This window comes from Podarcis erhardii (assembly GCF_964252035.2).
Source record: "Podarcis erhardii genome assembly, chromosome: 9".
In the NCBI taxonomy this organism is placed as follows: domain Eukaryota; kingdom Metazoa; phylum Chordata; class Lepidosauria; order Squamata; family Lacertidae; genus Podarcis; species Podarcis erhardii.
Window position 1 is genome coordinate 65502947 of NC_138512.1, and position 23789 is coordinate 65526735.

Consider the following 23789-nt stretch of genomic DNA (forward strand, 5'->3'; position numbering starts at 1 on the left):
ACTGGACCTAATGGTCAGGGGTCCCTTTACCTTACTAACATCAGAACACTATAAAACATTGGTCATTAAACATAAGTTGATTCCATTTATGTTGATTGGCAAAGTGGAGTCTCAAATAAATCTTGGTAACCTTGCCCCAGTTTTCTAGGGAAATGTATGACAAAGTAATAAATACACCAATATCAGTTTGTAGTATCGCCTCAGTTTATTTTAGCATATTTGCCTCCAGCCATATGCCTGACAAATACAATACTCTTTATTACATCAGAAGCAAACCTGTGGGAAATGTCAGAGGCAACAGGACAGGCTTGAGGGCAAAAATTAAGGTCCTCACGAGAAATGGACCTGTGAGGGGGAAGAGAAAGTTACTAAGCTGGCCATCATTGATTATGAAAAAAGTGAGTAGCAAACACAACAGGGAACCATTATTGCCAACCCAGCAGGAAAATTAATTAAGCTATTTATAATAAATGACAGACTTTTGTTCATTGTTTTATACAGACCCCAAGTGCCTTTATAATTACAATCCTAAACACACTTTAGGGAGCAATTTCCCCTGAATATAGTGTTATAGGAAAAATGGGGTTTGGCTTTTGCTGCCCAGCTCTTCAAGGGACTGAGTCCCCTAAGTCAAACAAGAACTTTTTAATAGTTGCCCAACCCCTTAGCCAAAGACCAGCCAAAGAGTCTTACACATGTCTCCTGTCTGCCAAGATAACTGACAATGTTTTACTGATTGCATTACCTGGCCACCTTTTTGATATGGTAAATAAATACTTTAGTTCTAGAATCCACAAAATACACAAAATACGCTCTTAAGACAGGGTCTGAAGGATTTGTAAGTGAAAAGAACTACTGGGAAAGGTTTTTCCAAGATATTTCCTTCACAGAGGAAATGTTTGGGTCATTAAGAATCAATATGGCTTCAGGATTGCTCTCCTGCACTATTTGAGACATGTGGTTTAGATCCTTATGCATGTGTGTTTTACCTTGAGCACATTTATTCTATATTTGAGACCTTAGAATTCTTATAACAATTGCATGATCTGCTTTTGAGTAAATATATTTAGGATTGCAGTGTAGGGCACCTACAAAGCTGTCTTACAACAGGAGTAGGAAACTGTTCTCAGTGTTAGAGCCACACTCCCTCATACTGGGGTGGGAGAGGGGCAACAGTTGAGACACACCATTCTCCCCCAACTCATTTAATATCCCCAGCAACACTGTGAGGCAGCTTAGGCCAAGAGGCAACAACTAGCCCAATGTCATTCAGTGAAATTCATGGCCAAGTGGGAATTTGAAGTGCCTGGCCTATATATTAATTTCCATTCTTTCTTGTACGTATTGTATAGCACAATGCTAGCTTCCCCACAACTTGCCTCTGAGAAAATTATAGTTCACCATGAAATGGACAGACCATGTAGGTCCTGCCATGTCCCAATACACAATTTGTTGAAAGCTTTTTCATTTGCAATGAAGTTGGGTGACTCTGGCGGGTCATTAACGCTGCAATCACCACTTACTAAAGCTAGTAGCAGCGTCTTTCCTGCCCTTGCATGGATAGATGTTCCACTTATTTTTCTATTACAGGTGAGCACAATAGGATATCCAGCTGTTTCTGAAGTGCAGGTGTAAACACACAGCACCTTCCACCCATCATGGAATTTGATTTTCACAGGAAGAAGAAAAGAGAATCTGTCTTGAAAGACAGTGGTTATAAAGTGTATGTATTTTTCACTGCATTGTTCAAATAGAGTTCCTTCTATCTTAAAATCTTCAGAGACATGTACAGATTAGAACAGGATCACTATCCTTTCCAGGCTGCTGGACGCATTTGGAATCTTGACAAATATTTGTGGGGACCAGTCACAAACTCGCTGCTGTGAGGATGTGACACAACCCAAAATGGGCGGCACACCTAAAAGAGCAGAAAAAGAGACAGGACCACAAAATGATGTGGGCAAACCCCTCCCATTAGCACACACCTCCATCAATGGGAAAAAGACACCTAGGTCAGTCACTGTTGCACTCACACACAGAAAAGGTTTTTTTGCAACTCTGTTCTGCTTGGAACAGAAGGGAGAATGGGTGTCCAATCTTGGCATTCAGTGAAATGTGTGTATGCTTTAAGGAGAGGTGTTCAGTGTGGACAAAGTCAAGCAAACAGGAATGGAACAGGGGGAGCAAACAGTCTTTCCGTCCTGTACATTATGGATTTTTGAGGAGATATTGAGTGAAGCCTTTTGCAGGTGCCATATTAGGTAACTGGCAGGGATTTCCCTCTGGTGGCGAAAGCAACAGAGGAAGAGGAGTGTTCTAAAACCAATTTAGGCACAATTTTATATGCACTTTTTGGAATTCCCTTGCCAAATGCATACCTCTAATTGTAATGCTGACATTTCAGGCACAACCGTTTTGAATTTGCTGAACTAACAAGGCGTTTGTTGCTAGCATCTGCAGAAAAGATCAGCAACCCTCTCCATCATGACATCTGTTGGGGCTCTCCCTTCCACCTGAGGCCTGTGAAAACTATTTTGAAAGCGCCCATCCCTTCTGTACGAGGTACATACAAGGACTTTGTGGACCGGAGGGTGCTGGGGTTTCCTTCTTAATTTAATTGCTTACTCAACACAGAATTAATATGTGGAATCTACTGCTAGGAGAGGGCCATTGGTTTAATTCCATAGTCTATGGACCTACCTTTAATCTAAACAAGCATTCAGTGACCTCTTCCTTAATTTTGTACCATATTCATTTGCAAAAGAACTTTAAATATTCAGTTACAGGCAGTGGTGAGAACCCAATGTTGTGTTTTTATCTTAGGGATAAGAATGTTTGCCAAACAAGAATGGACATTTTCTGTGATTCCCCTTTGTAGAATTCTGTCCCCAGGGAGACTCACCTGGCATCTTCATTACATATCTTTAGGTGCTAGGTAAAAATGTTTCTCTTCAATCAGGCGTTTGGCTGATTAACATCCTATGGCCTTTTAAATGTGTCTGAGGGAGGCTATGTGTTTAGTTTGGCTTAGTTTTTGTTATATTATTTTTTTAAAAAAGTTGTGAATTGCCCTGTGATCTTTGGATGGAGGGCAGCATACACAATTTGATGATGATGATGATGATGATGATGATTATGATGGATTGCCATCAGCCCTGTGTCCAACATAGCCAATAGTGAAGAACAATTAGAATTGTAGTCCATCAACTCCTGGTCTACATGTCTAAAGAATTGTGTTTCTATGAGAATCCTGTTCCATTCTTCTCTTTTGTTTCCTAATCTTAGCAATAGAATTCAACAGGATTTTGCAACGCCAAAGACTTGAGAAGATTGAACTTCACTGCAAGTTAGCACAGCAAGTGGAGTCCGAACTGAAACGCAGGATCTATTTGGCAAGGAGACCACTGCCACCAAGTGGTCCCAACTAGGTTTGACTCGTGTTTATGGTGGTTATATCAACAGTAGAGAAGCTATTCACCACATCAGTGCACAAAGTGAGCAGGCTAACAAAGGGCTTTCCGCAGCCTTAATAAGATCGTGTGTATCTAGTAACGTAATTCAAATTATTAAAAACCGAATTGGAAAACCAGTCCCGAATGCCTAATGGTGGTCAATGCAGGGAAGGCGGGACAAAGAACGATGCTATGGTCCTGGTCAGATGTAATGATAAATAATGGTTTATAAATGCATGCATGAGCTTTTGGCTCACTTGCTCCTTCTTCTGCTTCTCTTCCAGCTGCAAGGAAGAGATAGGAAGGCTTCACATACTATTTCCCCTAATCACAGTTAGTGGAATGGGCTGCTTCATGCAATCTTCAACAGCAGGGATGGGCAGGGGCATTTTTGCATTCCAAGGGCCACATTCCCATCTGGGTGACCTTATGAGGGCCATACGCCTGTGGTGGGCAGGGCAGAGGGGAAAGTGGGCGGGGCAACAGGTGTGAATTTTACCTTTGGAGAATAGCCTAGTTTGTACAAACACTCATTTACCCCCTTCATCCAGACAGGCAAGAGGCGTTATCAGAGTTCATCCCAGCCAGACAAAAGTACTTGGGGTGCAAAATGGAGCCAGTGAGAGATATGCCCTAGGGAAAGTTCTGAGGGCCACATGAAGAGAAGTAGAGGGCCAGATTTGGCCCCAGGTCTGACACTCCTTACCCCTGTTGGAACAGCAAACCGCACACCATAAAGAAAGTTGATCTGGTCTGGTCAGAAGAATTGCGTAGGGTTGGGGGTGATCCAGGGATGCCATGAAAACATTACCCACTTGATCATTTAAGGTCCAGAATTTATCATCACCGTATTGCCATAATTTTATTAGCTGGGTGTGCTGTGCCTTTGATTTAAACAATTTTTCTTATATCAATGACTTTAGATAGCAATACTATTAAAACAGGCTAATAATGATATTCAAAATATTAAAAGAGAGCGAGAACTTCAGTAAAACAGAGCCATATTTTCCTCTATTCAACTTTCTAAGGGCCAAATGGGCAGGGCCTGGGACAAAGTGGGAGCAATATAAAAGTCTTACCTTTGATACAAATAAATGACGCATTTGCTTTGTGTGGGCTCCACCTCCTCTTCCAGCCATCCCTGTCCTCCAGTCATGACCTTTTTGTAGTATGATATTTCCAGCCAAAACATCCATTTTTTGAAGCCCACCCCACAGATCCAGATCTTGCAATCATGATTAGGGCAAACAAGATGTGACATTTCCCCCATAGCTTTGCATTGCACAGCTGACCGACGTTAAAATAATTTGCTGTCTTGAGGAGCCTAAGCCAGATAGGGGATAGGGGCTTAAAAATGGACCCCCTACAATAATGGAAACTAGGCAGCTGCTACTTGCAATGGGAATAAAGGTCCCATTGGTGCCAATGCAAGTTTTCTTCCCATTGTGTGTAACAATTTGGGAGCCTCTCATTTCAATCAGGATCATGCCGGGAGTAAAGGATTAAAGTAACTTCCTACTGGGCCACAATCCTGATAGACCGGGACATTCGCAGGGAAAACAAAATGCTTGTTTACAAAGCTATTGTACTACCGACCTTATGCACGACCACTTATAAACGCCATCTCCAATTCCTCGAAAGATTCCATCAAAGGTGTCGCCGAAAATTTTTACACATCACTTGGGAAGACAGGCAAACTAATATCAGTGTAATGGAAGAAGCAAAGATCACCAGTGTTGAAGCATAGAATCATAGAATCATAGAGTTGGAAGAGACCACAAGGGCCATCGAGTCCAACCCCCTGCCAAGCAGGAAACACCATCAGAGCACTCCTGACATATGGTTGTCAAGCCTCTGCTTAAAGACCTCCAAAGAAGGAGACTCCACCACACTCCTTGGCAGCAAATTCCACTGTTGAACAGCTCTTACCAGTGGCGTAGCGTGGGTTGTCAGCACCCGGGGCAAGGCAAGTAATTTGCGCCCCCTAACCCGTGGATTTGCGCCCCCTAACCCGTAGATTTGCCCTAACCCCAGATGTTGCGCCTGGTGCGGCCGGCCCCCCCTGCACCCCCCACGCTACGCCACTGGCTCTTACTGTCAGGAAGTTCTTCCTAATGTTTAGGTGGAATCTTTTTTCTTGTAGTTTGGAACCATTGCTCCGTGTCCGCTTCTCTGGGGCAGCAGAAAACAACCTTTCTCCCTCCTCTATGTGACATCCTTTTATATATTTGAACATGGCTATCATATCACCCCTTAACCTCCTCTTCTCCAGGCTAAACATGCCCAGCTCCCTTAGTCGTTCTTCATAAGGCATCGTTTCCAGGCCTTTGACCATTTTGGTTGCCCTCCTCTGGACACGTTCCAGTTTGTCAGTGTCCTTCTTGAACTGTGGTGCCCAGAACTGGACACAGTACTCCAGGTGAGGTCTGACCAGAGCAGAATACAGTGGCACTATTACTTCCCTTGATCTAGATGCAATACTCCTATTGATGCAGCCCAGAATTGCATTGGCTTTTTTAGCTGCCGCGTCACACTGTTGGCTCATGTCAAGTTTGTGGTCAACCAAGACTCCTAGATCCTTTTCACATGTACTGCTCTCAAGCCAGGTGTCACCCATCTTGTATTTGTGCCTCTCATTTTTTTTGCCCAAGAGCAATACTTTATATTTCTCCCTGTTAAAATTCATCTTGTTTGTTTTGGTCCAGTTCTCTAATCTGTCAAGGTCGTTTTGAAGTGTGATCCTGTCCTCTGAGGTGTTAGCCACCCCTCCCAGTGGGTGTCATCTGCAAATTTGATCAGGATGCCCTTGAGTCCATCATCCAAGTCGTTGATAAAGATGTTGAATAAGACGGGGCCCAAGACAGAACCCTGTGGCACCCCACTAGTCACTCTTCTCCAGGATGAAGAGGAACCATTGATGAGCACCCTTTGGGTTCGGTCAGTCAGCCAGTTACAAATCCACTGAGTGGTAGCATAGTCAAGTCCGCATTTTACCAGCTTCTTTACAAGAATATCATGGGGCACCTTGTCAAATGCCTTGCTGAAATCAAGGTAGGCTACATCCACTGCGTTCCCTTCATCTACCAGGCTTGTAATTCTGTCAAAAAACGAGATCAGGTTAGTCTGACACGACTTATTTTTCAGAAATTCATGCTGACTATTGGTGATCACAGTATTCCTTTCTAGGTGCTCACAAACTGTTTGCTTAATGATCTGCTCCAGAATCTTCCCTGGTATTGATGTCAGACTGACTGGGCGGTAATTATTTGGGTCCTCTCTTTTCCCCTTTTTGAAAATAGGGACATTTGCCCTCCTCCAGTCTGCCGGGACTTCGCCTGTTCTCCGGGAATTCTCAAAGATGACTGCCAGTGGTTCTGAGATCACATCTGCTAGTTCTTTTAATACTCTTGGATGCAGTTCATCTGGCCCTGGAGACTTGAATACATCTAAACTAGCCAAGTATTCTTGTACTATCTCCTTAGCAATGATTCTTCAACTTCGTTGGACTGGCCATGTTGTGCGGATGCCTGATGGTTGTTTTCCAAAGCAACTACTCTATTTTGAACTTAAAAGCGTAATGGAAAGTGTAATGCTGGTGGTCAACTAAAGAGGTTCAAACACTCTCTCAAGGCAAATCTAAAAAAATGTAGTATAAACACAGACAACTGGGAAACACTGGCCTGCGAGCTCCAATGAGAGAACAGCCTTTACCAAAGGTGTCATGGGCTTTGAAGACACTAAAACTCAGGATGCAAGGGAGAAACGTGCTAAGAGGAAGGCACGCTTGGCAAATCCACACCGTGATCAACTCCCACCCGGAAATCAATGTCCCCACTGTGGAAGGATGTGTGGATCCAGAATTGGCCTCCACAGTCACTTACGGACTCATTGTTAAAACCGTGTTTATGGAAGACAATCTTACTGGGCTATGAGTGATCGCCAAAGAAGAAGAAAGAAGATAGCTCAGAATCCTCAGCACTGACCATTTCTCAAAAATCAGCTATGCAATGTCGTTATATGACAAATGTCAAATCTCATTTGGCCCTAAGTTAATCTGATTAGTAAGGGCTTGCTGAGGTAGTCAATGGCAACAGGCATTCTCTGTGTGTGCTGTTGTTACCTATTAATTCCCAGTAAAGGTAACCTGATGGGATGAACTTCAGCAGTTCCTAGCACTCAACTGCAAAGGAGAAGACTGGGACTAATGTGGAAAGAGGATGGCAAACAACTCCGGTGGCATCCCGTATACTAACAACGGAACAAGCGGCAATACAGACGGGCAAGATTATGGAAGTACAATATATGATCTGGTTTTTTCCATTGTGATAGCAATTATCACGGGTTTTATTCTGTTCTCCATGGGTTGCGCTACAGATATGAAGAAGATGTGGGGCCACATCAAGAGGCCATCAGGCATCGCTGTGGGGATGATGTGCCAATTTGGGCTGATGCCTCTGACAGCCTATATTTTGGCTATCAACTTCCCTGCGAAGTCAATCGACACGCTTGCCACCTTTATCATTGGCTGTTCCCCTGGAGGTTCCCTGTCCAACTTCGTCAGTTACTGGATGGATGGAGATATGGATCTCAGGTAGGACAACACAATACAATTTCTTCTGCACATAGTGAAGGAGAGAAGCATAACTTAGCAATTCTGTTTCTTGGCAGGCTGGTTGCCATGTACAAGTGGCTGGATCCAAACCATGCCTAATTTGTCCCATTGATTTCAACAATGGATTCCAACCCGACTCAATCTGGCCCTGTATCTAGCACAGAATGTGCTTTTTCTTTCCTTTCCTCATTGGGGAGCATTCAAATGTGCAGTCTTGCACCTGCAAGCTTAAGTGTCACAATCCAAGAAAAGTCATGCCACATGTTTCTGTTGTGTGCACATATCTGCTCTTACACTCCAGCATTCCTATGTGCTACAGAGACGTCTTTGGCCATGTTCGCCAACAGGCTTTGAAAGGGATTAGGTTGACATGGGATGTGCTTCTGTGCAGAACATGTGCTTGGAGATGTTTGTGAAGCAGTGGCCTCTTATTTTTAATATTGTGACTTTAAGATTATGTACCATATAATCAGGAGATGACGCTAAATGATTCTGGATTATTTGGCTGTATCAGTCTTTCTGTAGTAGTTTTATAGTTTCATAACTGATTCACAGAAGTGTGTTAGATACTGTTTGTTTTGCAGTGTAATAACCAGGGTATCTGTTTGCCTGTAAAAATGAAACAAACAAAAAAACAAACAAAATGCCCGGGGGGGGGGTGGGAATTAATGTCATTGAATGAATGAATGAATGAATGAATGAATGTCATTGATGTATAAAAATATGACCATGGCAAATATCTGGGAATTCTCTTTCTTTAGGCCTATATCCTTTCTCAATCTATTCATTCATTTCTCTAGAAGCTACTTTCCAACGTTCTGTCACACTACTGTGTGACCAAGAAACAGAGCTCAAGATGCAGATGAAGCTAGGATTAGTTTTCAGCGACTAAGGCCACCCCACCAGGGTTGAAAAGCAGGTTTACTCAATAGTACGCCTCTTTATTTTCTCCCATATAAGTGAATGATTTCAACTCACGCCTATAAGGGAAAGCGAAATACTGATAAAATATTGCAAGGTGGACAAAAGCTTTTACTGCTGACCTCTGGGTGGTGATACAGCCCTCAGAGGACTGCAATCCATATCTGCTTGCACAATACACAGACTGCACCCCCAGCAGTATAAACTCTTTTCTGTCATAACAATGCCTTTTGGAAAGGAGACTTTTGCCAGGATAGAGGTGTGTGTGTGTGTGTGTGTGTGTGTGTGTGTCTGTGTGGAGAGACCTTTGCATAGCACTCTTGTTGTACAATGGTAAGAATCACACCCAGTACTATTTTTCTAGAAAAAAAGGTGCTGGAACTCACCACAAATGCCTCCCTTGTTCTCTTATAATGGCAATGGTGCCCACCTGAGAGGTGCAGGAACTGAGTTCCGGCAAGTTCCGGCTGGAAAAGAATCCCCTGCGTTGTTCCACTAGCATTTGCCTCTGGTCCTGCCCACCTGCCAACTCCTGTGTAGGAAACCCATCACTTGGTAAACCACTTGGAAGGGTTTTTGTGTTTGTGTGTTTACAATCAAGAGGTGTATAACTTGAAAAAATAAGTACCTCGGGTTAAGAACTTAATTCATTCCAGAGGTCCATTCTTAAGCTGAAACTGTTCTTAACCTGAGGTACCACTTTAGCTAATGGGGCCTCCCGCTGCCTCCGATGCACGATTTCTGTTCTCATCCTGAGGTAAAGTTCTTAACCCGAGGTACTATTTCTGGGTTAGCGGAGTCTGTAACCTGAAGCATCTGTAACCTAAAGCGTCTGTAACCCGAGGTACCACTGTAATAATATGAATGGTACACACACACACACACACACACACACACACACACACACACACTCCTGTTGGGGAGCTTGTCACAATAGATTACATCATTAACTTGCCTGCAGACCACCTCTTGCTCCCACCCAAGTCTCTTTCACTCTATTACAGCATCAGCATGACGGCCCTCTCTAATATGGCTGCACTCGGAATGATGCCTCTTTGCCTTTTTATCTGCACACGGACCTGGGAATCTGAAGGTGACATCACAGTTCCATATCAGGCCATAGGTATGTTTCTTGCTCGCCTTAAAACGTAGGTGACAGAAGTTGGGCTATCCCTGCCCAGATAGGGGCGCAGCTGTGTCACCCGAAGGCAGGCTACCTGAGCCCCAAGCAACAGCAATGGACCCAGGAGGAGCCCCAAATTGTGAACTTGCTCCTTCAGGGGGAGTGTAATATTGGCAAAACCTATTGGTGTTTCGCAACTTTCTGACTAGTTGCAGGACCTTAGCCAGACCTAGCAGAGTACACGCAGAATCCATGGAATCAATTGGCGACTTGGCTGCAGACAGGATAGACGAAGCAGGAACCAGGAACTTGTGGTTAGGTGTTTATTATATACAGTGGACTATTTACAGGAACAGAACACGGGTCTTTTGCTAGCTCTCTCTGACACGTCTCACAATTCCTGCACTGACACACTGAACCACTGAACTCACGAACTCACACATTCCAGTTAGTACGTCATTAATTATCACTCCCTTGAGAGAGCTTAACCAATCAGGGAGCGGTCTCCATGTCTCTGTTATCACCAGGCAGACTTACTCCTTCAGATTGCCTTCTGGCTGTCTGCCAAACCTTAATTGACTCTGTGTGAGTAGCTGCATGTACACAGTTTCCCAACATGTAACTCCATCAGGAGCAGGCAACCTCCCGTCAATCCAGTCTAGCGAACCATGCACAAACAGGGCCTCCGTCTAATCTGGGTTGAGCTTCAGTTTGTTGCCTCTCATCCAGTCCACTACTGAGACAAGACAATGGTCCGGCACATCCACAGCGCCACCTGCAGATATAAAGGAGAAGCAGAGCTGTGTGCCATCGGCATATTGCTGACAATGTACTCCCAACATCTGGATGACCCCACTCAGGCGGTGGTTTCATGTAGATGTGAAACGGCATGGGAGACGAGGCAAGGTGAGGTGACTGTCTCAGGAGGCAGGATCGTCCCTTCTTTGCTGGCAGGGAGGGGCAACATTTTGTGGTTCACCTCAGGTGCCCAAAAGTCACGAACCAGCCCTGCTTAGGAAGCCCACATTGAAGGCTCCATGGGGCCAAATAGCTCTCTCCAAGCATCGGACTCTGGAAACAACCAACCAAGTAGCTCTGGAACAGGCGCAAAGTGGTGCCACCCACTCCTAACTCTGACTGCTACTTGGGAGGAATACCATGGTCAGTGATATCTAAGGTCGCTGAGAGGCTGAGGAGAATCAACAGAAACACATTTCCCCTGTCTCTCTCTTGAGAGAGATAACCTTGTAAGGTGACCAAAGCAGTTTGTGCCAAAACTGGGCCTAGACCCTGATCTAATCTAGATCTGGATCTGGTCCCAGGCCTGGATCTGGTCCAAGAACCTCACCCAAGAAGGGAAGATTGGCAACTGGCTGCAAATTACCTCAACTTTCTGAGTCCAGGGAGGGCTTTTTAAGCAGTGAACATCCTCTCCCGCGAGGAGGCATTAATCACCTCCCATGCCCAGCCAGCTGTCCCCCTCTCCCTGGTAGTTTTTATCAGCCAAGAGGGGCAAGGGCCCAGAGCGCAAGTGGTCTCTGAAAGCCCCTTCTGCATTACAGTGGTACCTCGGGTTACATATGCTTCAGGTTACAGACGCTTCAGGTTACAGACTCCGCTAACCCAGAAATATTACCTCATGTTAAGAACTTTGCTTCAGGATGAGAACAGAAATTGTGCTCTGGCGGCAGCGGGAGGCCCCATTAGCTAAAGTGGTGCTTCAGGTTAAGAACAGTTTCATGTTAAGAACAGACCTCCGGAGCGCATTAAGTACTTAACCCAAGTTACCACTGTACTTCCCAAGCACCTGAAAACCAGCTGAATAGATCTACATTTGACTCCTCTCTTTTTTAGGGGCAACTCTTCTTAGCCTTAATATCTACTGTTGGTGACATTTCTGTTAAATATACAAGGCGCCTGCACAGCACTTTGCAAATGCCCAACAACTAGCTGAGCAGACCTACATTTGACATGCACTAACCTTTTCTTCCCCTTTTTAGGGACAACTCTTTTCAGCTTTGCTATACCCATCGCTTGCAGTTTTGGGGTGAAGTATAGGTGGCCCAGGCAATCCCAAATCATTCTCAAGGTAAACTTGGGAGGCAAAATCCTGTTGAGGAATTAAAAAACGCCTGCACGGAACAAAAGCAAGCAAATATGTACAATGTATTTCACCCTATTTCCGCCAGTCCACTCAAGGCAATTTACAATCCAAATCAGTTGCCATTGATGTTATTTTCAAAAGGGGGAAAGGAAAGGAAAAAAGAAAATGGACGGGGTGGCAAATGCTAACTCAATCTCAGATGCCAACTCTTCCTGAATGATTACATAAGGATGAGGGTAGAATTGATGGAGATGGTTCTGGGAGGAGGAAGAAGGAGCCAAGTGATGAAAACCCAATAGAACGACATGCTCCACCTTTCTCTTTGTCCATTTGTAACAGGTCGGAAGCACCATTGGAGGCTTTCTATGGGTAGTCCCAACAGTAGCCTACTTACTGACATTTCAAGGTTCTTGGATTGTGGACTACTCTCTTCTGATAGTTTCGGCAGTGCTCCCAGTGACTGGCTACCTTGGTGGCTTTCTGCTGGCCCTTCTCACCTGCCAGTCTTGGCAAAGGTACCCAATAACTTGATTATTTATTTGCAGGAACTGCTTAGAGCCTGCCCTTTGATCAACACGAGTCCAGCCCAGGGTACAAGAAATAAGAATGCAGCCCGATAGTGTGGGCAAGATGCCTTGCTTCTTGGACTTCTGTGCTTCCAAGCTGATGTAGGGTGGCTTGGTGGCTCCAGGGGTGTTGTGAACACACCATCACATGTTCAGATGTTGTCAGCTGCCCTTGAAGAGGTGGTGTGGTGTGGGTTGCTCCTTAAAAAGGAGGCAGTGTAACAACTATTGGCCAGTCACCAACCTTCCATTTTGGGTAAAGGTGGCAGGAAGGGTGGTGGCAGGGATACTTAAAAGTGTTCCTGGATGACACTGATTATCTGGATCTGTTTCAGTCTGGGTTTAGGCCTAGAATGGAATCAGCCTTCATCACTTGGAAGGGTGACCTGTAGCAGGAGAGGGACAGGGAGACTGCAATCTTGTTGTGCTTACTTGAACTCTCAGCAGCCTTAGATACTGTTGACCATGGTATCCTCCTGGACCAACTGACTGGAATTGGCCAATTTTGGGAGAGGAGATTTTTTGGACCTGTTGAATCTTCCCCGAAGTGACCGTTAGAGAATTTCAAAATCTTTGTGCTTCCAGGTGTCGGACGATTTCTGTGGAGACAGGAACTCAGAACTTGAACTTGCCCATTGCTGTGTTCCAGCTGTCTTTCAGTTTCCAGCATTTCATCCAGATATTTCCATCCATTGTGATCTATAGCATGTTTCAGTTGCTAAATTTATCCCTTATGGTTTCAGGTAGGTAATTCCATTCAAAAACGTGCCCCGAGGAAAGCGAAAACAACTGGGGAGTACCAAAGACAGGTCTAATGTATAGAGAAGCAGTATTCAGAATAGGAAAAGGGCAGTTGTTGTTTACTGTTTTGTTGGATGAGGTCCAGATGTTCTTATTTTATTGCTGATCCAAAATGTTTAAATAAGTGCTCAAACTGATGAAATAATTGGTGGGGGATGCAATTAAGAACATTTATATTAGTTTTTTCCCCCTTTCTTTTAATGAAATCCCTTAGAAAGACGTCACACATTACATTTTTTAACGTAAAGTATAGATGTGATAAACACATATATTACTGGTTGTATAAGAATATAGTTTTGGCCACAGCTACCTATGCCAAGTTTACATTTGGTAGCAAACACAGGTGCTCCTCTGTATAACAGGGAAAACCAGTGTGGAGAGTTAAAAGCACAAAGTTTTATTTAGAAGTCCTTAGTGAGAACCGAAGAAGAGCTCAAGCTACTCATTCGGGCCAAAGGTCTATCTAGTAGAGCAGCCTTTTCTCAGCCACATGCTTCTGAGAAGCCCTGAAAGCACCATGTGCGTGCAACAGCCCTCTGCCCACTTGTGCATTGCAAGGGGTTGGGCTAGATGATCCTTGAGGTCCCTTCCAGCTCTGTGGTTCTTTGGTTCTACGTGCTCCCCAGTATTTAGCAGCTGGTTGCCCATGACGGTAGGGGGTGGTTACAGCGGTACCTCAGGTTACAGACGCTTCAGGTTACAGACTCCGCTAATGCAGGAAAAGTACCTCGGGTTAAGAACTTTGCGTCAGGATGAGAACAGAAATTGCACGGAGGCGGCACAGCGGTCCCATTAGCTAAAGTGGTGCTTCAGGTTAAGAACAGTTTCAGGTTAAGAACGGACCTCCGGAACGAATTAAGTTCTTAACCCTAGGTACCACTGTATACGTTTTCAATACTGTTCATGCCTGCAAAAGGTTTTGGGCAAACATACCGGTTCATTTCCAATTGGTGCACGTCTTGTAACTTCCCGTTGAAACCCTGTGACTTTTTATAAATGTTCTGAGGTGTGTGCATCTCGCTTTTGCTGCTCTATAGCACAGGAGTGCTCCTTCAGACAATAATGCAGTAACATTGGGCAAGTACTGCAGTACAATGAAGAAAGTGGAATTATGCATGGGTGGGTCCAGAATAAATCCAGCATGAATGTTGACATGTTGTTGCAGAATATGCCCACCCCCACCCCCCCACCCACAACCAGCCCAGTGTGGGAGGGCACTGAGTATTTCCATCCTTGACTATCACTCAAGCTGTCTCCTAAGGTAAAGGTAAAGGGACCCCTGACCATTAGGTCCAGTCACGGACTCTGGGGTTGCGGAGCTCATCTGGCTTTATTGGCCGAGGGAGCCGGCCTACAGCTTCCGGGTCATGTGGCCAGCATGACTAAGCTGCTTCTGGAGAACCAGAGCAGCGCACGGAAACGTCGTTTACCTTCCCGCTGGAGCGGTACCTATTTATCTACTTGCACTTTGATGTGCTTTCGAACTGCTAGGTTGGCAGGAGCAGGGACTGAGCAACGGGAGCTCACCCTGTCACGGGGGTTCAAACCGCCAACCTTCTGATTGGCAAGTCCTAGGCTCTGTGGTTTAAGAGACTCCTAAGTCATTTTATTCATTTGCTTTGCACGCAGGTTATCAGATTTATAAGAAATGTCTGGGAAGAGCAGCAGCAGCAGCAGCGGAAGACAATCTGATCCTCAGGTCACAATGTCAGGCAATTTGGGCGGTGAAATCAACTTGCGATTTGAAAAGGAGCACGAAGTGGAAACTAGTTTCAATGTTCTTTAGCTTCATCAGGAAACTATGTATGATGGCTGTGTGATTCGAATCCTATCTATTTAAAGCACATGATTAAATTTTCTGTTTTTACAATTGAAAGTACTTATTTTTACATCCTTAAGATATCAATGACTTCCCTTCTTCTCTTTCCATGGTTCATTTTATGTATCCTAAATCCCTGCATATTTCACAGAAAACTATACCAATCAGTATTCCATTATTACATCCATCACAACTTATTTACGCTGTTGAATTTATCTTAATGTTGCCACTGTTTTCAGCTGTACACAGTTATTTCCCATATATTCAATAAACATTTTCCAATCTTCTCTAAATGTACGGTATATTCTTCTTGTTCTCTTATTCTATATGTTAAGTCTGCAAGCTGCGCATATTCTGTCAACTTAAGTTGCCACCCTTCTTTGGTTGTAACCGCGCACGTTTTCCATTTTGGGGCTAACAAAACACAGGCCACAGTAGTGGCATACATAAATAACATTTTTTGACACCTGGGGATTTCAGTCTGAATTGTCCCCAACAGAAAGGACTCTGATTTTTTGGGAAAGTACTTTTAAACGTTTTTTTCAATTCATTATGGATTATTTCCCAATACTCTTTTACCCTTTTACAAGTCCACCACAATTCCTAGCACCCTCAACAAACTACAGTTTCCAGGATTCTTGCACCCAGGGTAGTTACGTGCTTTAAATGGATGGTGTGTACATATCCGTAACAAGATCTGCACTACTACATAGGCACATGAATGCATCTATCAAGCACTGTCCTTTTGTTTAAGTGTCCAGGATGTCAATTTGATGCCTCATCAAAGAGTAAAACACACACACACACACACACACACACACACACACACACACACATATGTGGTACCTCGGGTTAAGTACTTAATTCGTTCCGGAGGTTCGTTCTTAACCTGAAACAGTTCTTAACCTGAAGCACCACTTTAGCTAATGGGGCCTCCTGCTACTGCTGCTGCACCGCCGGAGCGATTTCTGTTCTCACCCTGAAGCAAAGTTCTTAACCCGAGGTACTATTTCTGGGTTAGCGGAGTCTGTAACCTGAAGCGTATGTAACTCGAGGCACCACTGTATTATGGTTGCCACAAGCCAGAGTGTGCAATGATTCCTTTCACAGTTATGATTAACGAAAAACATGCCATCTAAAAGGTCACTTCCAGCATTTTTCCTAGGCTGGATAGTTCTCTCTGTATGTTTCTCCAAGTCTTTCATGCTTGGTTTGCTTGTTCAAATGCAGAAAACTTGGGAAGGTTAACAGTCAGAGTTAGTTAGATTGCATATTTATCAGGTCAGCTTCTGTAGGGCAAAGCCATAAAAGGGAACAGAGTGTCATCTAGGCATGGGCGGCCTGTAAGGTCTGATGCCACCCCACCCAAAACTTGATCAAAGCAAGAAGGATCTGAGGCTGAAGAGAAAAACAGGTCAAATTGACAGAAGACGTATGAAAATGAACTCTCTTTTAAAAGTGTTTTATTTACACTGTGGAGACGTCCCAGCAGTTATAAGCTTAGACATCTGATAATTGAACTTTTTTTTGTAAAAGTATATAAATATATACACAAGACTCTATATAAAGTAAACATTGTGTAATACAGTAAACGTTTGCTATTTTTCCTTATGCTAGTAAGTTGTTCTGTAAAGCTTAAATACTGATTTCAAGTATTTTCTATAAAAAGCTCTACTGTATTAAAAATGCTGGGGGAAAAGGACTGCTCTGCTATAAACAAAACGCTTAAAAACAGACTAATAAAAAATTACCAGTAAGAAAGACCACCAGGATAAAATACTGTTTTCATTTCCCAACCGCCCATCCCTTGCGTCAGAAATATACTATAAAATAGTTGGGAGGGAGAGAAAACGTAATACTTCTTTAAAAATAGGAAGCAGGGCTCCCCCCCCCCGCTTTTTAAAAAAATGTGTCAATTGCTTATAGTTCGAAAAAGCTGCAAAAAAATTGCAGTGTTATTAAATATATATGGCGCACAAAGACCCCCCAACCTGTTGAAAAAAGAGGGGGTTATAGTGGTACTCGATAGAGATTGGAACTGGAATCCTATTGGCAGAGCTCACCTAGGACATAGCTACACTACACACGCACAAACGCACGCGTGCGCACACGTACTGGTTTCACACCAATTTAACTGCCATGGCTTCCCCCAAAAGAATTACTGGGACTTGTAGTTTGATCAGGGCGCTGAGTATCCCAGTCTCAAGTCACCAAACTACTGTTCCCTTAGGGAGACCTCACACAGACATATAACTTGTTTTAACTCTGTAGTGTAGATATGCCCAAATTATTCAAGAACCTCATTTCCCCCCTTAAATGCATATTTGACTTGTAACAGCTTAGTTGCTTCTTGGCTTTTCTTCCGCTTGGAGCCGTTTTAGGACGTACAGGATAACTTGATAGCAGAAAACGTACTGGTCCTGCAAAAGGAGGAAACGGCGTGTAAACTCACGGGAACACCAATTCTGAACTGCAACAAAGCAGCTGTAATAGAGTCCACTTAAACACAGCTGCATCCTAATCTTTCACCCCACAGATTACACTGGCGTAGAGCCTTTAACTGGGTCCATTCTCACAACCTCCAGGGCAATTCTGCAAGGCGGTTCGGAAGAGGGCTGAAGTCACAAATCCGACCCCGCAGTCCGCCCCCCTTGCCTGTCGCCAACCATCCATTCTGCTCGAGGGGAACACTGCAAGACCAGCATTATTAATCTAGTGCAAAAAACCAACAACAACAAATAGGAACCTGCTTTGTTCAGTCAGTGCCCTGCTAATGGGCCCAAACCAAGAGAATAGGAACTGTGAAGGCCTTATGCCATTTTGTATGGAAGCTATTTGAGGAGAGGGACCTAGCTCAACTGTAGAACAAGTTCACTCCCTTGTGTCTCCAGGCAGGGCTAGTAAAGACCCGTTTGACACGCTGGAGAGCTGTTGTCCATCAGAGTAACCAATTCTCAGCTAGATGTACTAATACTGTGACTTATTATAACACAGCTGACTCTGCTTCTATGTTCCTCTGTCCATGTGGCCTAGTAACTGGGACCCCAAACACCCACAGGTACCTGCAGGGGCCTGCTTCCAATTTTTGGTCTTCTGGTTTTGCTGGTTGCGGGAGCTTTCTTTTTGGGGTGGGGATACTGTCTGCTCTTTGTTTGCCTGTTGTTTTTTTGGGAGGTGCCTTTGTAGGTGCTTTGCTGATTTTTCTATGGGGGGGGGAGGGCTTGCCCATCAGCAGTCCCCTCCCCACCCCATGAAATGGATACATATATTTTTGTGGTGCCCACCCACAACTTTTTCTTAGAACCCCAAAAGGCTGGTGACTCCTGGTCTAAATGAATTAGCATTAGCTCTCCAAGGCTTCAGAAAGGTTGTTTTCACAGCCACCTGAAGTTGTTTTCATGCCCCTGGGTGCTTTATGCTCTGTTCTCAAGGAATTTCCTGTGTAGATGATTGGATAAGGATCTTCCTTCAACTGAAGTCATTTCCAGCCAATCTCTTTATGGTGTGTTCATTCTGATTTGTTTGCATGACTGTTACTGAGCATCCATCTGGATTTGTCTGCATGAAGGCTATACAACTTCCTATCAATTGACTGTCATAATAATAATAATAATTTATTATTTATACCCTGCCCATCTGGCTGAGTTTCCCCAGCCACTCTGGGCGGCTTCCAATCGAGTGTTAAAAACAACAAAGCATTAAATATTAAAAACTTCCCTAAACAGGGCTGCCTTCAGATGTCTTTTAAAGATAAGATGGCTGCTTATTTCCTTCACATCTGAAGGGAAGGCGCTCCACAGGGCGGGCGCCACTACCGAGAAGGCCCTCTGCCTGGTTCCCTGCAACGTCGTTTCATCTCACATCATGCATTTTTTGTCACTTTCCTTACCTGGTTGTTTTTTAAAAAAACTGGTTTTGTTGCACAAGAATGCTTAGATTGGAAAAAACAAAACTGGCTGGTATGCAGTTGAATCCCACTTGCAAAACAGAGGCAGTCTGGAGACAGGCTGAGCCAGCCAGTCCAAAACTGTCTATTCTAACAAGCTGCATCAACAGCTCTCCAGTTACTTTGGTGGAAGCTGTTTCCAGCATCACTACTCCAAATCCTTCAAGCAGCGATGCTAAGGACAGAACTTGGGCCTTACAAATGCATCGTGATCCTTAATTCCCTCCACATTCTGGTCTCATGGATTAAATGGCTCAGATTACACAAAGCACCTGCAAAAGTGCAAATGCACTCGTAGGTGCCAAACCTGCCTGCAGAAATATGCAGTGTATCCAAGTTCCTTGTTTTGAAATTTCCTCGCCTTCCTGCTCTTTGATCTGCCGTTCAGAGGGATACGTGGGAGAAAAGCTCCCAAAGAAACCAGAAGCGAAACTGAGTTAGGACACACGTACCTCCGTTTGCACCATGCCGTGCCTCTGCAAGCGCATTGTGCGCACCACGTCAGAGATGTCAAACTGGCAGAGGAAAAAGAGGAGAAGCTGTTAGGCACCACTGGTCTGGAAAGGAACCTGCTGAAGTGTTCTAGAAGAGTGCACCAGTGCGAGGGCTAAAACGAGGACTGCACACACGACATACAAATAAACCTCATTTACAGTACATGGCTTTCCCCATAGGATCCTAGGAACGGGTGCTTATCTCTCACAGAGTTACAGTTCCCAGCACTCTTAAGAAACTCTGTCTCCAAGGCAGTCTGTACATGTTCAGCAGCAGTCTTGGCTCTGGGCCTTTGCAAAACACCTCTAAGGCGAGGGGGAGATTTGCAACAGGGCAGTGGCAGGTGGATGCCTAAGCTCCACAGAAACCCATTCTTTGCCATGACCCCAGACCAAGGCACTGACTCAGTGGCTACAGGGACCCTAATGAGAAGTTCCATTAGGTTTCTGACTCTGAGGCAGTCAGTGGTGATCAAGGGCTGGCAGGAAGCTGCTGAATTAGATCTCCAAATCACCAAAGCCTATAGAACCAGAGCCATTACCCTCACCATCCCCTGAAGAACTAAGAGCCTCCCACAATGCCTTGCCAGCAGATTGGTCCAAGGAATACACTAGGCAGGAGGGCTATGGAGCAAACAGAAAGTGTCTTCCTTCAAACCAAAGGGCTGGCCCTTTAAGAGTTTGCAGTTCTCCAACATAGGAGAGGTGGGCTGAAAGCACAAGGCCTCAGTCCTTTTGGGAGCAAGTTGCTTACTTGGAACTCTCCATGGTGCTGTGGCAACTGGCCTGCTTTTATGTGCCCCAATGTGCTGCTCAGAATAGGGCACTCTAAATAGCCGCCTTCCAATGCAATAATGCAGAAATGTGCCAGTAACCCTGGGGTGGGGCAGGTGATTGCAGGTGAACATTTGCAGGTGGGGGAATGATTAAGAATCCCCCTTCCCATTTGCTGCTTCTCCACTGTAAGCTGCCCGCTCGCCCTGCTCTTTGCAGATGTTTGGCAGAAGCCAGTAAAAGTAAAAGGTAAAGGCAAAGGACCCCTGGACAGTTAAGTCCAGTCAAAGGCGACTATGGGGTTGCGGCACTCATCTCGCTTTCAGGCCAAGGGAACTGGTGTTTGTTTGCAGATAGCTTTCTGGGTCATGTGGCCAGCATGACTAAACCGCTTCTGGCGCAACAGAACACTGTGAAAGAAACCAGAGCGCGCGGAAACGCTGTTTAGCTTCCCACTGCAGCGGTACCTATTTATCTACTTGCACTGGCGTGCTTTCGAATTGCTAGGTTGGCAGGAGCAGGGACCGAGCAACGGGAGCTCACCCAGTTGCGGGGATTCGAACCGCCAACCTTCTGACCGACAAGTCCTTGGCTCTGTGGTTTCACCCACAGCGAATCTAATTGAAACATTAAAAGCTAGGAAGAAAATGCCACCTATGGTAGTTAACCTGTGAATTCTCTGTATATATCGAAATTGAAACTATACTTCCCATGGGGATGTTGTCTCTTTCGTACTCATTGCATTAGAAGAACGGTGGATGCAAAATAAGCAAGCTAGCCAAATAACTGTAGGAAGGAGAATGGATAGTCACTCACCTCAAGATCCTGGCTGATCAGTCCCAACACCACGTCTATGCAAATAAGCGTCCCTGATCGTCCAATGCCTGCGCTGCAATGAGTGATGATCGGCCCTGATTTGTGGATGTGCCTCATGTAGGATATGAAGGTGAGCAAATCATCTGGCTGAGAAGGTGTGTCATGATCTGGCCAGGCAGTAAAGTTTAGGTGGAAAATACGCCGGAGTTCGCCAGTCTAGATTTTAAATTAAAACAAAAAACCCCCAGAAAGAGCAAGAATTGAGGCTTCTGTGAAGGGTACCAAGTCTCTAAGCAAATGCAAAAAGCTGCCACTTTTCAAAAACCCAACAGGCAGCTATCTCATGTAGAGCTTTCTCCCTCCTCTATTTGAGTATTGTTAATGTTGTTCACTACCATTTATACAGCTGGAGTTTTTGTTTGTTTGTTTTTCCATGGACATTATGTTACATGAATATTACCGTATTTTTCGCTCTCTAACACGCACCTAACCATAACACGCATGTAGTTTTTAGAGGAGGAAAACAAGAAAAAAAATATTCTGAATCAAATGTTGTACTAAACTATTTAATAAACAACTGGTATATCAGAATCATATTACAACCATGTAAAGTGAACAGCAGTCAACAGTGGCATTAAGAACCATCATCACTGTCATTAACAAATGAAGAGAGACTTTAAGGTTTGAGTACTCTTCTAGTCTTCTGTGAACCCCAAGAACTAATCACTGCTAGAGTCAGAATTTATGAAGTTCAGTTGCTCACAATCACTGACATCACTTTCTTCACTTATCTTCATATAAAATGTCATCTTCTTTTGCATCCAAACCATTGCTAATGCCACATTTTTTGAATGACTGTGCAACGATTTCCTCCTTCACCGAGTGCCATGATGTTTTCACCCATTCACAAACTTCCTCCCTTGGAAGAGGGAGGGAGGGAGGGAAGAGAGATGGAGAACTCACATTTGTCCTAGGCAAAGCAGCCAACTCCTATGGGCCTAGGTGCCTTCACCCCCCCCATTAAATATTTGAGGGAGTCATCCCCCACCCCCCATTGTTGTATGTGAGGTTGGGCTTACCTGGCTGCCCCCCAATATTTTTTGAAGTTGGAAGAGGGAGGGAGGGAAGGAAGAGAAAGGGGGAACTCACATTTGTGCAGCTGCCTTGCCTCAGAGCAAAAAGAGGAGGAGGAGACTCAGGGACACGAGCCTTGTAAGCCGCTTTGTTTGAATTTACCGGTGAGGTGCTGGGGGAGGGACGGAAGGGGATGCCCTCTTTGTCCCTCCTTCTGGCTCATTGTAAAGAAAGCAGAGTAAGAGCCGCTTACATTTGTGTAAGGGAGAGCCATAGAGCAGGCAGACAGGAGAAAGAGAGGCTGTCTCCCTTTCCCCACCTTGGCTTTTACACGCTGCACGCAGCTCTTGCCGGCTTCCGAGCTGCCTCCCTTCTCCCACCTCGCTAAAAAGCCATAGAGCAGGCAGACAGGAGGAAGAGAGGCTGTCTCCCGACACTCAGCTGTTGCTCAGCTGTTGCCGGCTTCCCAGCGAGCCAAGCGGAGGAAGAGAGGCTGCCGAACAGCCAGCAAGAGCGGCTCCTCCCGCCTGCATTCGCTCCATAACGCGCACACACATTTCCCTTTACCTTTTAGGGGGGAAAAAACTGAGTGTTATGGTGCGAAAAGTACGGTAACTTATTATATTCCCTTTCCCTCGTGGTATTATGTAGTATATGTTTTCTTTGCTGTGGAGACCTTTGGGTGACACGCAACTAACACGTTCAATAAATAATACTAGGAAAAAACCGAAACAGCAAATCTGCACCTGGCACACTTCTCAGCTCCCCTCTCCCACAAAGCCATTCTGCAAAGTGTGACACCCTGATCCCTTACCTGAATATCCTCTAGCTCCATAACTCGAATGACAAAGCCTTTAAGCTGTTGCAGCCTCACCAGAGCGAGACGGAGCTTATCGCTGATCATCGTGGTTTTTCCAAGGATGTCGGGCCAGTACCTTTGACATTTGACCTTTTCGCCTTCTATTTCCTGGGTCATCATGGCGACGAGAGTGCAGTTCTGCTCCCAAGCCATTTGCCAGAAGTCCGCCACAGTGGTGGGGAGGGGTCCTTGGCAAGCAATGTAAACATATTCCTTACTCCCCACCAGCATCCGGATAAAACTGGCATTGATGTAGCCACCTTCGGCCCCCAGGGGTACCCTTGTGGTGTCATCTGCAATTCCAAAAACAGAAGAACCAGGAATTTAAAAGGTGTTTTATCACCGCTGCTCTTATTGCTGCTGCTATGACATCTATTAGGAGACATGGGTGGCGCTGGGGGCTAAACCACAGAGCCTAGGACTTGCTG

At 44.8% G+C, this 23789-nt stretch overlaps 3 protein-coding genes across 8 annotated transcripts in view; 2 read left to right on the plus strand and 1 right to left on the minus strand.

Annotated features, from left to right (window-relative positions):
- Positions 1 to 256: 256 nt before the first annotated feature.
- LOC309350585 (uncharacterized protein C4orf36 homolog) lies at positions 257 to 3589 on the plus strand. Its single transcript, XM_081877552.1, has 4 exons — positions 257 to 398; positions 1591 to 1723; positions 2405 to 2562; positions 3286 to 3589. The coding sequence occupies exons 2-4, from the start codon at positions 1659 to 1661 to the stop codon at positions 3426 to 3428; spliced, it is 366 nt and encodes a 121-aa protein (XP_081733678.1). The 5' UTR covers positions 257 to 398; positions 1591 to 1658; the 3' UTR covers positions 3429 to 3589.
- A 6357-nt stretch (positions 3590 to 9946) lies between these two features.
- Positions 9947 to 15399, plus strand: SLC10A6 (solute carrier family 10 member 6; the record flags this gene model as incomplete). The annotated part of the gene is made up of 5 exons (XM_081877524.1): positions 9947 to 10108; positions 12109 to 12197; positions 12552 to 12727; positions 13364 to 13521; positions 15209 to 15399. Exons 1-5 carry the CDS (start codon positions 9997 to 9999, stop codon positions 15397 to 15399), a joined length of 726 nt encoding a protein of 241 aa, XP_081733650.1. The 5' UTR covers positions 9947 to 9996.
- A 1445-nt stretch (positions 15400 to 16844) lies between these two features.
- Positions 16845 to 23789, minus strand: part of PTPN13 (protein tyrosine phosphatase non-receptor type 13) — a 172979-nt gene continuing 166034 nt past the window's right edge. For all 6 annotated transcript variants that reach the window (XM_081876584.1, XM_081876583.1, XM_081876581.1 and 3 more), the window contains 4 exons: positions 23317 to 23654; positions 21429 to 21644; positions 19797 to 19859; positions 16845 to 17818 (listed from right to left, as the gene is read on the minus strand). In XM_081876584.1, the coding sequence (XP_081732710.1) occupies positions 17738 to 17818; positions 19797 to 19859; positions 21429 to 21644; positions 23317 to 23654 (698 nt within the window). In that variant the 3' untranslated portion in view covers positions 16845 to 17737. The remainder of the gene's footprint in view (positions 17819 to 19796; positions 19860 to 21428; positions 21645 to 23316; positions 23655 to 23789) is intronic.

What these genes read in the sequence shown, in the direction of transcription:
- LOC309350585 (XM_081877552.1), top strand. Translation starts at nt 1,659, where the DNA reads ATGGAATTTGATTTTCACAGGAAGAAGAAAAGAGAATCTGTCTTGAAA. An exon ending in AAAGACAGTGGTTATAAAGT is followed by an intron (nt 1,724 to 2,404) that starts GTATGTATTTTT and finishes CTGACATTTCAG; the next exon opens with GCACAACCGTTTTGAATTTG. An exon ending in GCCCATCCCTTCTGTACGAG is followed by an intron (nt 2,563 to 3,285) that starts GTACATACAAGG and finishes TCCTAATCTTAG; the next exon opens with CAATAGAATTCAACAGGATT.